Source organism: Aricia agestis, chromosome 4 (assembly GCF_905147365.1).
Source record: "Aricia agestis chromosome 4, ilAriAges1.1, whole genome shotgun sequence".
NCBI classification, from domain to species: Eukaryota; Metazoa; Arthropoda; class Insecta; order Lepidoptera; family Lycaenidae; genus Aricia; species Aricia agestis.
Window position 1 is genome coordinate 22,777,814 of NC_056409.1, and position 14,687 is coordinate 22,792,500.

Consider the following 14,687-nt stretch of genomic DNA (forward strand, 5'->3'; position numbering starts at 1 on the left):
GCTGAACCGATTTTGCTGAAATACTTTGAGTCCCAGGAAAGGACATAGGATACTTTTTGTCCCGAAAAAATTACGGTTCCCGCGCGACACGAATTTTGGCGCAACGGAGTTGCGGGCGTCATCTAGTTATGTATAGATAGTAAGTAGCATAATATTACATAATACATAATATTATATAACCACCACGCATACTCGTATAACATACAAAATATTGTAACATACAAAATAAATATTATCCAGATTGATTAATTACTTACGCGTGGTGTTCGTGCAGTGCGCGGCGGGGGCGGGCGTGTTCGAGCTGCAGGTGCTGGAGTTCTCCAACTACCGACTGCAGCTGGCGTCGGGCGCGTGCTGCGGCGGGGCGCCCCCACCCTCCGCGCCGCCCGCTGCTTGCGCGCGCGCCTGCCGCACGCGCTTCGCGCTCTGCCTCAAGGAGTACCAGACGTCGGCGGCGCCGGGCGCCTGCTCGTTCGGCCGCGCCGCCTCGCCCGTGCTCGGCACCGACTCCTTCACGCTCGCCGACCCGCTCTACACGCTGGCGCTGCCCTTCTCCTTCCGCTGGACGGTGAGTGGTCGACCCCGGTGTTCGCGACCCCGCGCCCCGCGCCCCGCGGTCGCTCTCTCCTCGCCCTCGGAACCGCGGGGCTAAAATGGTCGCTTTGAAGAATCATGACATGAATCGCAAAATGCAACTCTGCTTGCAATTCATTTCTGTATTTTTGTACTGATTTGACATTTGTCAGTTTGACAATTCATTTGCTGAATTGATTGAGAGGAATTGCTAAATGTGGCCATTTTAGCCCCGCCGTTCTCATGACTCTGATTTTATCGTTACAGAGGTCGTTTACGCTGATCCTGGAGGCCTACGACGACTCCAACTACACGGAGCCCGGTGAGTAGCTCGCCCCCCTCCCTCTCACCCCGCGGGAGCCCCTCGGCCGGAGAGGGAACTGACGCCGGTCGTGTGCGTTTCAGAGACGGGGCTGATCGAGGAGGCGTGGTGGTCAGGCATAGTGGAGCCGGGCGCGGAGTGGCACGCGCTGCGGCACGCGGGCGCCGCGGCTGCGGTGGCGTACCGAGTGCGCGTTTCGTGCCAGCCCAACTACTACAACACCACATGCACCACCTTCTGCCGACCGCGAGACGACAAGTTCGGCCACTACCGCTGCTCGCCCTCTGGCGACAAGCGCTGTTTGCCCGGCTGGCAGGGCGACAACTGCGAAAAACGTACGTCCCTACCTTCGTGCTCGATGGTTCGTATTGAAAGTATTCCTCGTGCCCCTCATCTGAAATACTAATTGTTTGCTTCAGCCGTTTGCAAGGAGGGCTGTCACCCGACGCACGGCCGCTGCGACAAGCCGGGGGAGTGCCTGTGAGTTCATCGATACCTTTATTATGCCTCCCAGTTCCCACACCGGTTTCGGTGACTATACCTAACCACAGAATACATATTAGTGACCTAACCTAACCCGACCGACGCGACGTGTGAATCACGAATACTTACCTAACAGACGACGAGGTGTTCGATTCGCAACGACCTTCTATTCGAGAGGGGAGTCCCAACACTCCCGACCCTCTCGTGATATGTACGTATCCGATAGATGGACTAACTATTTATTTATGTTTGAGTTCTCTTTGCCTCTTTGGTACTTTGATAACTCAATCACGTAACACTTTAAAATGTGTAGACTGTAGGTGTAAAATATTTTTATTTTCTACGATTTTCGAGTTAATTCCAAAGATTCATATCCCGATTTGAACTCATCGCTCGGCACGGGCAATAACGTCGCACTTATCGCGTTGCCAGATGTCGGCCGGGCTGGCGCGGCGAGCTGTGCTCCCAGTGCCAGCCATACCCGGGATGCAAGCACGGCTACTGCAACGGCTCCTCGTGGGACTGCACCTGCGACACCAACTGGGGCGGCATCCTGTGCGACCAGGACCTCAACTACTGCGGCACGCACGAACCTTGCCAGCACGGCGGCACGTGCGAGAACACCGCCCCCGACCAGTACCTGTGCACGTGCGCCGAGGGCTTCTCCGGCGCCGACTGCGAGCGCGTGGACAACCCGTGCGCGCCGCAGCCGTGCGCCCACGGCTCGTGCTCTCTGGCGGCGGCGCCGGCGGGCTTCTCGTGCGCGTGCGAGCGCGGCTGGGCGGGCGCGCGCTGCGACGTGGACGTGGACGACTGCGCGTCGGCGCCGTGCCGCAACGGCGCCACCTGCCGCGACCGCCTCGACGGCTTCGTCTGCGAGTGTGCGCCCGGCTGGACCGGACCCACCTGCGTCGAAGGTATTCACCCTCCTCGCCCTACGCCCCAACCCACTCTTCTTTAATCATTATTTGCATCTTTTGATTGCGATTAATTTCCGTGATATTTCATTAATTAATGCCCGATGCGATTAATGATTGCGAATAACTTTCGTGTAATTTCATTAATTAATTATTAATGTTCCGGGTGTGTTTTCATTAATGTCCGTGTTCGCAGACGTGGACGAGTGCGCGGCGGGTGGGACGAGCGCGGCGGCGGAGGCGGGGGGCGGGGTGAGCGCGGACGCCGCCCTGGGCCCGTGCGTGAACGCCGCGGCGTGCAACAACACAGCGGGCGGGTACGCGTGCGCGTGCCTAGCGGGCTGGACGGGCCGCGACTGCGAGCTCAACGTGGACGACTGCACGGGCCAGTGCCTAAACGGTGCCACGTGCATCGACCTGGTGGACGACTTCCACTGCGCGTGCGCCGCGGGCTGGGCCGGCCGTACGTGCGCGCGCGACGTCGACGACTGCGCGTCGCGCCCCTGCCGCAACGGCGGCGAGTGCGTCGACCTGCTCGACGCGTACCGCTGCATCTGTCCCGTCGGCTTCTCCGGCACCGATTGCGAGGTTGGACCCCGCGCCCTGCTCGCCCTCCCTCTCTGTCACTAATCACGAATAAATTTCTAAGCTCGCGCTCTAACTCATTACTCACTAACTCACTAATCCCGTGTCTGCTTCTAGCTTGCCTCCTGTGTGGGACGCTACTGTCGGGTGAGTGGCCGCCGCCGACCGCCGTGCGCTCGTACCATGTGTGAATCTGTTCGTTTGTGTATCTCGCGTCGCTGACCAGCCTTTTCCCGCAGGACGACCGCGATCACTGCGCCGGCGCGCCGTGCGCCAACGGCGCGGAGTGCTACACCGCGCAGAGCGACTACTACTGCCGCTGCGCGCCGGGCTGGACCGGCAAGAACTGCACGCTGCGCGCCCTCCGGGACCGTTAGTACCGCCATTTTTATTGACATATTGTACATATTTTTATTTTAAATATTTTGTTCAGGTTAGTTAAAGTTTTTATTGTGTACTATAGAAATAACACCAAACACCTAACGGAATTCCTTGAACGACTCAAGAATTGTTACGCTTTGTAAAATTTTCAAATTAATGTTCATCCCGATGGTTCGCACTTCGCAGGCATATAATCGAATCCATAACTTAAAATTTTAAATGCGAAAGTATGTCTGTCTGTCTTTCTGTCTCTTACCATTTCACGCTTAACCCACCGAACCGATTTTGCTAAAATTTGGCTCCATACCAATATTTCCATAAATACTTTTGAGTCCCGACAAAAGGACATAGGTATTTCCATCCCGGAGAAATGTACGGTTCCCCCGCGATAAACTCATTTTGACGCAACGCAAGAATGCAGTGCAGTCTGCAGAACATATTACACACACATTACTATCGATCAATTTGACCATTGGGCACATTTGTTTGGGCCCTGACCCTGATATAGACTAACATGTACATACGAAAACTGGGCAGTTCTGGAAATATCACATACATACGGGTCGAATTAATAACCTTCTTTATTTTTAAGTCTGATAATAATAAAAACTTGAGATGATGATGATTGAAACCCAGATGGAACGAAGTTATAATAAAAAAATCGTAACTCAGCTTCACTGACATAGTATGTGCTAGTACTTACTACCTCAGTGCTCAGCTTGCTTTCTATGAGAGAGAAAGAGGGAGAGAGAGAGACAGACAGAGCAACACGCGCACGCTGTACGGCTTACAACTATAGCAAAAATAATATATCTTGATCTATGTCTGTGGCAAAGAGTGTTGTTACAACTTTTTCCGCCTAGACCCCTTTCTCACCCCGCACGGTGTGTGAGTTGTGACGGTTGTTAGAACACTCACTAAACTAGAACTGTCCGTGGCCGCAGAGTCTGACGCGTGCTCGCCGAATCCCTGCCACAACGGCGGGAGCTGCGTCGCCGGCGCCGACGACTACGCCTGCATCTGTCTCGAAGGCTGGACCGGTCAGGGTTTATTTATTTTATTATCATTATATTATTATACGAGTATTCTATAAAACCATAATATCCTGATCACTCCAGGAAAAAAAAATATCTAGGAAAAAATTGTGTAGATTAAAAATCGGTAGAGACGTTAAAATATACACTTAACTTTAAACACTTAGGGCCTGTTTCACCACTTCCTGATAAGTGACGAAGAACAATGAGAGGCTATCCACTAATTAACTTGACAGATCAAGTATGGAGAATCTGTCAGAAAAGTTGTGAATAGCCTATTCGGCACTTTATCACAAAGTGGTGAAACAGGCCCTTAAATACAGTTTCTCATCGACAGGCGAACGGTGCGGCGTGCGTGAGGAGGCTCGCTGCGAGCCGGCTTGCGGCGGCGGCGGCGCGTGCGTGCGCGAGGGGGGCGGCTCGGCGCGCTGCGCGTGCGAGCCCGGCTGGCTCGGCGCCGCCTGCGACGTACCCGCATCCCCGCCGGTACAATACACCACTCACCACTATTTTAATAAATAGCACTAGTTCTTTTGTTAAATGACTAATACTCGTTTAAATTATCATTTATTTATTTATTTATTTTATAGACTCACCAACAGATTGTGACATTTTAAATTTGTACATAAAATTTGTTTACAGATAAAATGAGTTCTAATGACAGGTAAAGTACAGCGTATCATAAAAATAATAGAAAATGTATTCATAATAATCATCACATAATTATTATAATATTATTATAATATTAGGAGTGAAGTTTGGCTTCTCACAGCTCTCGCTGGCATTCATCTCAGTCCCGCCCCGAAGCCTTCAGGGAGAGGGTACTGCGGATTCGCCTTCGTCTGTTAGTATGTTACTTCCCAAAACTTTTGAAACAATTGTACTTGTGTAAATAGCTGTTTGTTTTTGCATTATGGTTAGATCCAATTTAGCATCCAGTGTGTCACAGTATCTACGGATGCTTTTGGCGACCATTCCTGTTGCTCCTATTACAATTGGTACGATGATGGCTTTGGTTTTCCAGAGTCTAGTTATTTCTTTTTTCAGCAAATGGTACTTGGTTAATTTTTCCATTTCTTTAGCGCCAATTTTGTAGTCGGTGGGTATTGTGACATCTATCAGGTAAGTGATGTTTTGTTGCTTGTCTATGTATATTATATCCGGTCTATTGTGGATAACTTGTACGTCTGTCTGTACTGGCATCTCCCACATGAGTTTGGCTGTATCGTTCTCTTTAACTTGGGGTTGTGTGAGCTTATCTCTCCACCATAACTGCTCTGTATTGAAATTGTGTTTTTTGCTTAGGGCCCAGTAAATATATTGAACGATATTGTTGTGTCTTTGTGTGTACTGTATTCCTGCTAATTTTTCGCAACCTGAAACTATGTGTTGGATTGTTTCATCTTTGGTAAAGCATATTCGGCATTTTCCATCCACCTCTTTCTTTAGTATATCTCGTTCGAACTGTTTAGTTATTATAGATTGGTCCTGGATTGCAAAAATGGCAGCTTCTAGTGTAGGGGATATCATTTGTTTTTTGATCCAATTAAACGAGAGATTTTTGTCAATATTTTCCTTTTCTAGGACTTGTTTATGGAATTGTGCGCGCAAGGGTTTCGACTTCCAGGTATGTATTTTCTTTTTTAATATAGCTTTTTTAATATCCGTCTCATTTATATTATCTCTTCCATTTAATCCTATTTCTCTTACATATTCTTCTGCATTTACATTTATTGAGTATTTATTTATATTTTTATCATGATCATTAACTGCTTTTATTAGGTAATCACGCGCATTATTTAGATGCTGTTTATATTTAATAATTTGGCTTTTATACAGTGATTCTATATTTAATAACCCTCTTCCTCCTTCCTCTGTCGGTAGATATAGTCTTTCTACTTCTGCTTTTTGTTGGTGTGCCTTATTAAGTGCTAATAATTTTCTTGTTTTAGTGTCTATTGCTTTTATATCTCTATCTTTGTAATTAACTATGCCGAATGAATAGAGTAGTACTGGAGTTGCATACGCATTTATTGCTTTCATCGTATTTCTTGCGCTAAGGTGTGTGTTCAGTATTTTCTTAGTTCTTTTAAAGTATTCTTTTGTTATTTGATGCTGTAGTTCTTGATGATTTAGCTTTCCAGATTCATGGATACCTAAATATTTGTATGTTTCGTTATCTTTTAAGTATGCGAATTCCTCTCCACTTAACAGCATCTGCCCTTCTGTTTGATTTCTGGATTTTCGTCCTTCTATTATGTGTAGTGTATTGCATTTTTCTAGTCCGAATTTCATTCCGATGTCATTTGTAAATATTTCTACTGTATGTATTAGGCTTTCTAGAGTTTTCTTAGTTTTAGCGTATAATTTCAGGTCATCCATATAGAGTAAGTGATTTATGTTTGCGCTATCCTTGAGCTGGTATCCTTTGTTTGTGTATTTGTTTAGAATTTGAGATAACGGGTTTATAGCTAGACAGAAAAGTAAGGGCGAGAGTGAGTCTCCTTGGAATAATCCGCAATTAATTTGTACTGGGTCTGTAACTACTGTTGTTATTTCTCCATGGGCTGTCATAACCACTTTCCAGTTTGTCATTACTTTCTTCAGAAAGCTTATGACAGCAATCGGGCATTTATAAGGGCTAAGTAGTTTTATTAGCCACTCGTGGGATATACTATCGAAGGCTTTCTGATAATCTATCCAACACATACTTAAATTTTTCTTTGCGTGATATGCATCTTCAAGTATTGCTTTATTGAGCATTAGGTGATCCTTGCATCCTCTGGTACCTCTCCTGCATCCGCGTTGTTCAACTGCTAGAATTTTGTTGTGTTCACAAAATAGGTATAATCTGTCTGCTATTATGGACGTTAATAGTTTGTACATTGTAGGTAAGCAAGCTATGGGGCGCCAGTTCTTTGGATTATCTGTGTTATTCTCTGTTTTCGGTATAAGGATAGTATAAATAGGGGAGGGTAGGGAAAGGAAAAGGGTAGGGGATTGGGCCTACGGTAAACTCACTTACTCGGCGAAATACAGCGGAAGCGCTGTTTCATGCCGGTTTTCTGTGAGGACGTGGTATTTCTCCGGTCGAGCCGGCCCATTCGTGCCGAAGCATGGCTCTCCCACGTCAAATTTGTTTACAATTTGTATAGTTTTAGACTTAATAATAATGTTTCTGTAAAAAAAACGCTGCGTTTTGTTGGTTTTTTATTAATTAATTTTTCTGAAAATGTGTATCGTCCATTAATTATCTGCCATCATATTTTCATCCCAGCGACCCTTTTAATCTCTTCCTATATTCCGATAAAACCGATTACCTCGTTATCCTCTGTAGTCGCCTAGGTTTTTTTGTTAACAATTCATGTGAGACTTCAAAAAATAAATGTTCTGCCTTTACAGCATAAATTTTAAAAGGGCATTTCCTGGACGATACTTTTATATCAGCATCTTTTGTGTTGCCTAGACAAGACCTAGAAAGTCATATCAGGCATTTCGTTACAAGCATCAACATCATTTTTAGGGTTTCGTACCCGAAGGGTAAAAACCGGCCAAGTGCGTGTTGGGTCACGCGCAATATAGGGTTCCGTAGAAAGGCTAGTTTTTGAAAAATTTTGTATGGTCAATGAGTGTACATTTATAACGAGTTTTACACTACTCATCATCTCAGTTACTTTCACAGAAATTTGAACGAAAAGTTCCTTTATACTTCGCCGAATACATTTTTTTAGTCGACTATTATTCAATGACTTATGAAGTCTTCTTAGCCGTGATAGTTTTTATTTTAAATTCAGCATATTGCCTACTCCCGTGAATTTTTTCATATTTCCAGAAACAACCGTTTAGCTGGTAGAAGGGGGGGACACTGGACTCTAACGATTTTTTCCACTTTAAAACTTAATATTTCACAAATGGATCCCTAAATCAGAAAATGATCTATGAATACCCATAATATTTTTTAAGAAACCTATCCAACGACACCCCACACGATGGGGTGGTCGCAAAAAAAAATCATCCCCGCTTGATGTGTAGGGGAGGTACCATAAAAAATATTTTTTTAAGATTTTATGTACCATTTTGTCGGCATCATTAATATGTGTATTTATGCCAAATTACAGCTTTGTAGATCCTATAGTCTCTGAGCGAAACCGCGGACAGACAGACAGACACTCACTCGAAATCTGTCAAATCCATACAAAATTATGCCGCGCCGCGCCTCGCCTCGTCGCGTTGCGGTCTGAATTTACCCTAACTTGTACGAGTATGTAACGAGCGTCCCCTCGCAGGTGTCGCAAGTGCCGCCTCCGACTCAGATCGCGCTAGCGGCGGGCGGGTGCTCCTGTCTGCACGGCGCGTGCGTGGCGACAGCGGCGGGCGGGTGGGCGTGCGCGTGTCGCGCCGGGTGGGCCGGCGCCCGCTGCGAGAGCGCCGTGGACGGCTGCGCGTCTGCGCCGTGCCGCAACGGCGGGCGGTGTGCGGGCGGCGCGGGCCGCTGGGCGTGCGAGTGCTCGGCGGGCTGGGTCGGCGCCGACTGCTCCGTGCCGAGCTGCGACCCGCCCTGCCCGTCGCCTGCCGTGTGCGCCACCGCGCCCGGCTCGCTCGCCCGCTGCGTGTGCCCCCCGCCCCCGGCTCGACTCGCGAGGAGATGTCTCGAGCGTGAGTGGAATTTTTTATGCACAATTATGGCGCTCGAGCGATCCGAACTTTCGTAACGACGCGGTCCGTTTCAGTGGTGGCCGGCCTCGGGGAGGAGAGCGGCGAGATACCGGACGCCGCCGACGGCGGGCCGGACGGCGACGCGGGGCTCGCGGGCGCCGACTGGCCGGGCGCGTGCGGCGCCGACAACGGCACGTGGTGGTGGGGCTGCAACGCATGCCGGTGCACGGATGGCGCACCCGCCTGCACGCGCCTATGGTGCGGCGCGCCCGACTGCCTGGCGCCAGGCGCGCTGCCATGTCGGATCGAAGCGGACGAGGTGATAAAATTTATCCTGCGTTTTAAATTAATATTCTCCCCTAGCATTGAGATACTTGGCGTCAACATATCGAGCGAAGTCCAGTTCCGATATCATCTTGAGGGTAAGGCCAAATTAGCCTCGAAGAAGTTTGGTGTTCTTAACAGAGCGAGACAGTACTTCAGCCCGGACCAACGCCTACAACTCTACAAGGCGCAGGTTCGGCCTCATATGGAATATTGTTCTCATCTCTGGGCAGGGGCACCAAAATATCAACTGCTCCCTCTGGATCGTATCCAACGAAGGGCTGCTCGAATTGTTGACTGCCATAGTGTTTCAAACAGCTTGGACCCCCTGGAATTACGCCGAGATGTAGCTTCACTCTGCATCCTCTATCGGTTGTATCACGGGGAGTGCTCTGAGGAATTGTTCGGAATCATACCACCTGCAACTTTTCGCTATCGTCCCACGCGAAAAACATACCATCCTCATCACCTTGATGAGTGGCAGTCTTCCACAGTGCGTTTTTCTGCCGCGCACTGTAAAACTCTGGAATGAACTGTCACCAGCAGTATTTCCGGACCAATACGACCTGCAAACCTTCAAGAAAAAAGCGTATTCCCTCTTAAAAGGCCGGCAACGCACCTGCAGCTCTTCTGATGTTGCGAGTGTCCATGGGCGACGGTAGTTGCTTACCATCAGGTGACCCGTTTGCTCGTTTGCCCCCTTATTTAATAAAAAAAATCATTCATTTAAAATATAAAATATAATTTATCGATTAGGAGGCTCAATTTTCTAAAAAACTTGTGCTATCCGGACTCGGTCTTCACCGAGTCCATGGTCGTCGCCGGACATACTATACGGCCTCCTAAATAAAATTAAAATATAATAATAATTATTATAAGTATAGCAGACGACCCTCGACCTCCGAACTCAAAACAAAAAAAAATATTCAGAATATTTTTTTCAAGATATATTCTCTGAACGTCGGGACTATACTGGTGCCTAACACCAGTTCGGGAACTAACCCGGCGAGAAGAACCGGCGTAAGAAACTCGCACGGGGCAAATTTGTAATTTTCAATCTTTTACCAAAAAGATGAAAAATTACAAAGATGTATTTAAACACAAAATATATACAAATACATAAGTATATAAACTGTATAAACGATTACTCGGGCACTCGAATAATACCTTCCGCCTCGTCCTCGAGAAATTTTCATTCACGGGTAACTTCCAAACGACTAACGGCCGTTTTCAATATCCTATCTATACATAATCCTTGCTACTAAAGATAGGCAAATCTATCTTTTTTCCATACTTGCGTTTCAATAACGTACTAACTTGTTGTAACTAAAGTTGTAAATACAATTTTGATAAAATTTGTAAAAACCTACTTCTAAAACTTATTTAAATGTAAATTTAGGAACTATAAATTTTGACAAAATAAAATAAACTTTGCTACAATAATTAATAGAATAAGTGACTGAGGTCACTACAAATTCTATGTTTGAATTTTATTATGATTATAAATTTTCGTACAGATGCACAACGAATAAAAAAGCTGCAAATCATACTAATTTTAATACACCCAAAGTCCACACGACGCGCGAGATTTTATTAAAAATATTCATACTCGTAATGAAAACATTAACATATTTTTACTTTTATATTAACTTTTTACGGTTTAAATAACTAATAATTTTTATTATTTACTTCAATAAAAATATAAAAGTTTTAAACATGAATTATAATTGTTATGTGAATGGCATCGAACGAAACGTCACTAGAGGCTTGGATAGGAGAGAGGGAAAGATGCTATCTATCGTTGGGCAAGGAAAGATAGGTCCTACCGTTGATTATGAAACACAAATTATGGATAGATAGCATTACTCTTGATCGAGGATAGCTATCTATCTTTAACTGTAGATACGTTATTGAAAACAGCCGTAAGGGTCAATTCATACCGCAACGCGGCTAGTAGATGTATTTCCAGTATTTCTAAATTTGTACTGAAATGACAGATTTCGTGAGCGTGTGACGTCTTGCAAATCGGTCAAATCCATACAAAATAAATGCAATCTACGCGTCGCGTTGCGTCTGAATTGACCCTTAGACAATTAGTCGTATAGTCTATAAAATGTTAATATTATTTTCACAAGGTGTGTGTTCCGGCCCCGGCGTTGTGCCTGCGCGGGCCGTGCGCGCCGTTCGGCGAGTGTCAGCGCGTGGCCGGGCGGCGCCTGGAGGCGGCCGCGCTACCAGCGCCGGAGGCGTGTCGGCCGGGCGCGGGCTCGGCGCCCCCGCCCCGCTGCGCGCGTATGCAACTGCGTCTGGCGCGCGAGCGGCTGGCGCGAGGTGCCCACGTGGAGCGGGCGTGCGCGGCGCTGCGCCGGGCTCTGGCGGCCGCGCTCGTGGACGCCGCTCCGCCCGCGCCGCCGCTCGCGCTGCTCTGCGACGTCACCCCGGCCGACCCCGACGTCCTAGATCTGGCCCTGGTTAGTTGAATTAAATAGGGAGAAATAGTGGTACTTACTGTAAAATTGCGCATGTACACCTAAGTTCGCTTGTCGTTTCCTATCGACACGAATGCGACCAGGGTCTAGGGAGCGGCCTTGTGGAACTGTCGAGGAAGCGCGTGATACGGGGGCTATATGCTACAGCGTGGGTCTTTTTTCTACTCATGTGACTCTCGACCTTAAATTTTGATTTTGAAGAACAATGTAATGATGTCTATCCCCAAATTAGTACTGCGTGCTTTTTCAACATGCATGACAATCGACTTGCGCACCCGCTTTTTAACCGACTTCCAAAAAGGAGGAGGTTACATATTCGGCTGAGATATTTTTTTTTTGTACATAATATTATAATATGTTCAACGATTACTCCGCCGTTTTTAAATCGATTTTGAAAAATTCTCTTGTGTCGTATAGGGTTTTACCTGTAGTGCTAGCACGGCGACCAGCGGAAATGCGAAAGTATGGACAAACTGTGGAAATAAACCTAAGGTGCCGTTCCGATCTTTTTTCGTTCCGAAAAATTCAATTAAAATGCCACTTTATGACAGACTATAGTCACAAACTGTGGAGATAAACTTAAGGTGCCATTCCGATCTTTTTTAGTTCCGAATAATTCAATTAAAAAGCCACTTTATGACAGACTATAGTTCTAAAAATTCAAATAATATCCTACATTATGACATATACTATAGTGTGTCATAAAGTGGCATTTTAATTGAATTTTCCGGAACGAAAAAAGATCGGAACGGCACCTTAGGTTTATTTCCACAGTTTGTCCATACTTTCGCATTTCCGCTGGTCGCCGTGCTACCGCTACTGGTGATGGGATCCTTAAGTAATCGAACTCCTCAAATTTTATATAGAAACATAATATTATGGTGATTTCTAGTTCTAGGACTAAGAGGAGTGAAAATAGAGGAAAGTGTGGAAATAACGGGAAAAATTATTTGAAATTGCTTATTTGAACGCGCTTATCTCAGGAAGTACCTACTGGTCCGATTTACAAAATTATCTCAATGTTAGATAGTCCATTTATCGAGAAAGGCTATAGGCTATATATTATTACGCTTAGACTAATAGCAGCCAAGAAATAGAGGAAAATGTGGAAAAAACGGGGGAAATTATTTGAAAGGGCTTATCTCACTAACTACTGGAGCAATTTTTCTGTTATTTGGCACAGATAAGAAGTAGACCACGTAAAGGAGCATAGGCTATTTTTTGTGGACTATTTTTTCTGTGAAATATCTAATTTACGTGGGCGAAGCTGCGCGGAACGTTATATTTCGCGTGGTCACGACATCACGCGTAAACGGCTGGACCCATTTTGCTAAAATTTGGTATAAAGATACTTTGAGTCCAAAAAGGACAAGGAATACTAATTTTGTCCCGAAAAATGTACGGTTCCCGCATAATATACTTTTATGATTATTGCCTGAACTATTCAATCTATTTTGATGAAATTTGGTATGGCAATACTTTCTTCAGTCTCGGGAAAGGACAAGGGATACTTTTTATCCCGGAAAATATACGGCTCCCGCACAATAAACTTTTTATGATTAAAAAAAACTAAAGTCCACGCGGACGAAGTCGCGGGCAACAGCTAGTAATATTGTATTATTATGTTGAGCTGATGAGTTTTCCAACACTTTCCAGCGAAAGTGTTATAATAGAACGAAAGTCACTGAACAGAACTTTAAAGCCTTTAATCTTTAAAGATAGGCGTTTCAACAATTTTGAGTTGTTTCAGCAATTCTGAAGTGGTAGTGATCACTTTACAGAAAACCTTATAAATTAATTAACCAAAAAGGGTGAAATTATTATTTTTAACAAAAAATTAAAGTAAACAGATCGTCAGACAGAAAAACTTTATCAACTGTCAAAATTTAAAGTGCTCCTCCTTACTCTGTGTTATGTGTACTAACTACTACGTAATGTCAATTCATTAGCTCAATTAATTTACGAGAAATTTTCGCAATTCGCAGTGGGTCGGTGAGGAGGAGGAGGGCGAGAGCGCCGGCGCGTTGGCGGCGGCGGTGCGCGCGCTCAGCGAGCTGGTGGCACGCCGGCGGCTCGCTCAGCACCCGCTGCTCGGCGCCGCCCTGCGCCTGCGCGTGGAGGCGGGCGCGCGCCCAGGCGCGGCGGCGGCGGCGGACGCGGCGGCCGGCGCGAGCGGCCCGCTGCTTGCACTCGCGGCCGTCGTGCCGCTCCTGCTGCTGGGCGCGGGCGCCGGGGCACTGCTGGTGGTCCGCCGACGCCGAGCCGCCGCCGCCGAGCGCCTGCGCCGCCGCGACGAGGACAAATCGAACAACTTGCAGAACGAGGAGAACCTGCGGCGGTACGCCAACCCGCTACGCGAGGAGCGGCGCGACGCGGAGCTGCCGCGCGCGCACTCGCTGTACAAGGCGCAGAACGCCGACGCGCGCAACAACACGCCGCCGCGCGACAAGGAGCTGACGAAGCGCGCGCTGCCGCCGCCGGAGCCGCCGCCCGCGCGCCACCCGCCGCCCGAGCGCCTCACCGTGCTCGTGTGACGTCGTAGCCTAGTTATTTATTACGTTAGTCTGTTGCGTTTGTAAATATGTATGTGTGTAAATATTGTTAAAAGAGATGACCTATGTAATAATTTTATGTGAGCTCGGAGGAGAATTTTTCGATAGTAAAGGTTGTAAAAATGAAAAAAAAAGATCGTTACGATTAAAAGCCATAAAATGAAGTGCTCTGTTTTAATTTCTAATCCTCCAAACCCTCGAAACCCTCCTATTTAACTCCCGACAAAAACGAGGGGTGTTATAAGTTTGACGTGTCTGTCTGTCTGTCTGTCTGTCTGTCTGTCTGTCTGTCTGTCTGTCTGTCTGTCTGTCTGTCTGTCTGTCTGTCTGTCTGTCTGTCTGTCTGTCTGTCTGTCTGTCTGTCTGTCTGT

General features: G+C 46.8%; 1 protein-coding gene across 1 annotated transcript in view; it reads left to right on the forward strand.

Moving 5' to 3' along the window:
- Positions 1-14,477, forward strand: part of LOC121726176 (protein serrate-like) — a 40,402-nt gene extending 25,925 nt beyond the window's left edge. The window contains exons 3-15 of the mRNA XM_042113409.1: positions 275-568; positions 841-895; positions 979-1,230; positions 1,315-1,375; positions 1,811-2,295; positions 2,492-2,883; positions 3,120-3,252; positions 4,206-4,301; positions 4,633-4,781; positions 8,582-8,951; positions 9,026-9,270; positions 11,411-11,746; positions 13,750-14,477. Coding sequence (XP_041969343.1) covers positions 275-568; positions 841-895; positions 979-1,230; positions 1,315-1,375; positions 1,811-2,295; positions 2,492-2,883; positions 3,120-3,252; positions 4,206-4,301; positions 4,633-4,781; positions 8,582-8,951; positions 9,026-9,270; positions 11,411-11,746; positions 13,750-14,298 — 3,417 coding nt within the window. The 3' untranslated portion in view covers positions 14,299-14,477. The remainder of the gene's footprint in view (positions 1-274; positions 569-840; positions 896-978; positions 1,231-1,314; positions 1,376-1,810; positions 2,296-2,491; positions 2,884-3,119; positions 3,253-4,205; positions 4,302-4,632; positions 4,782-8,581; positions 8,952-9,025; positions 9,271-11,410; positions 11,747-13,749) is intronic.
- Positions 14,478-14,687: the final 210 nt, after the last annotated feature.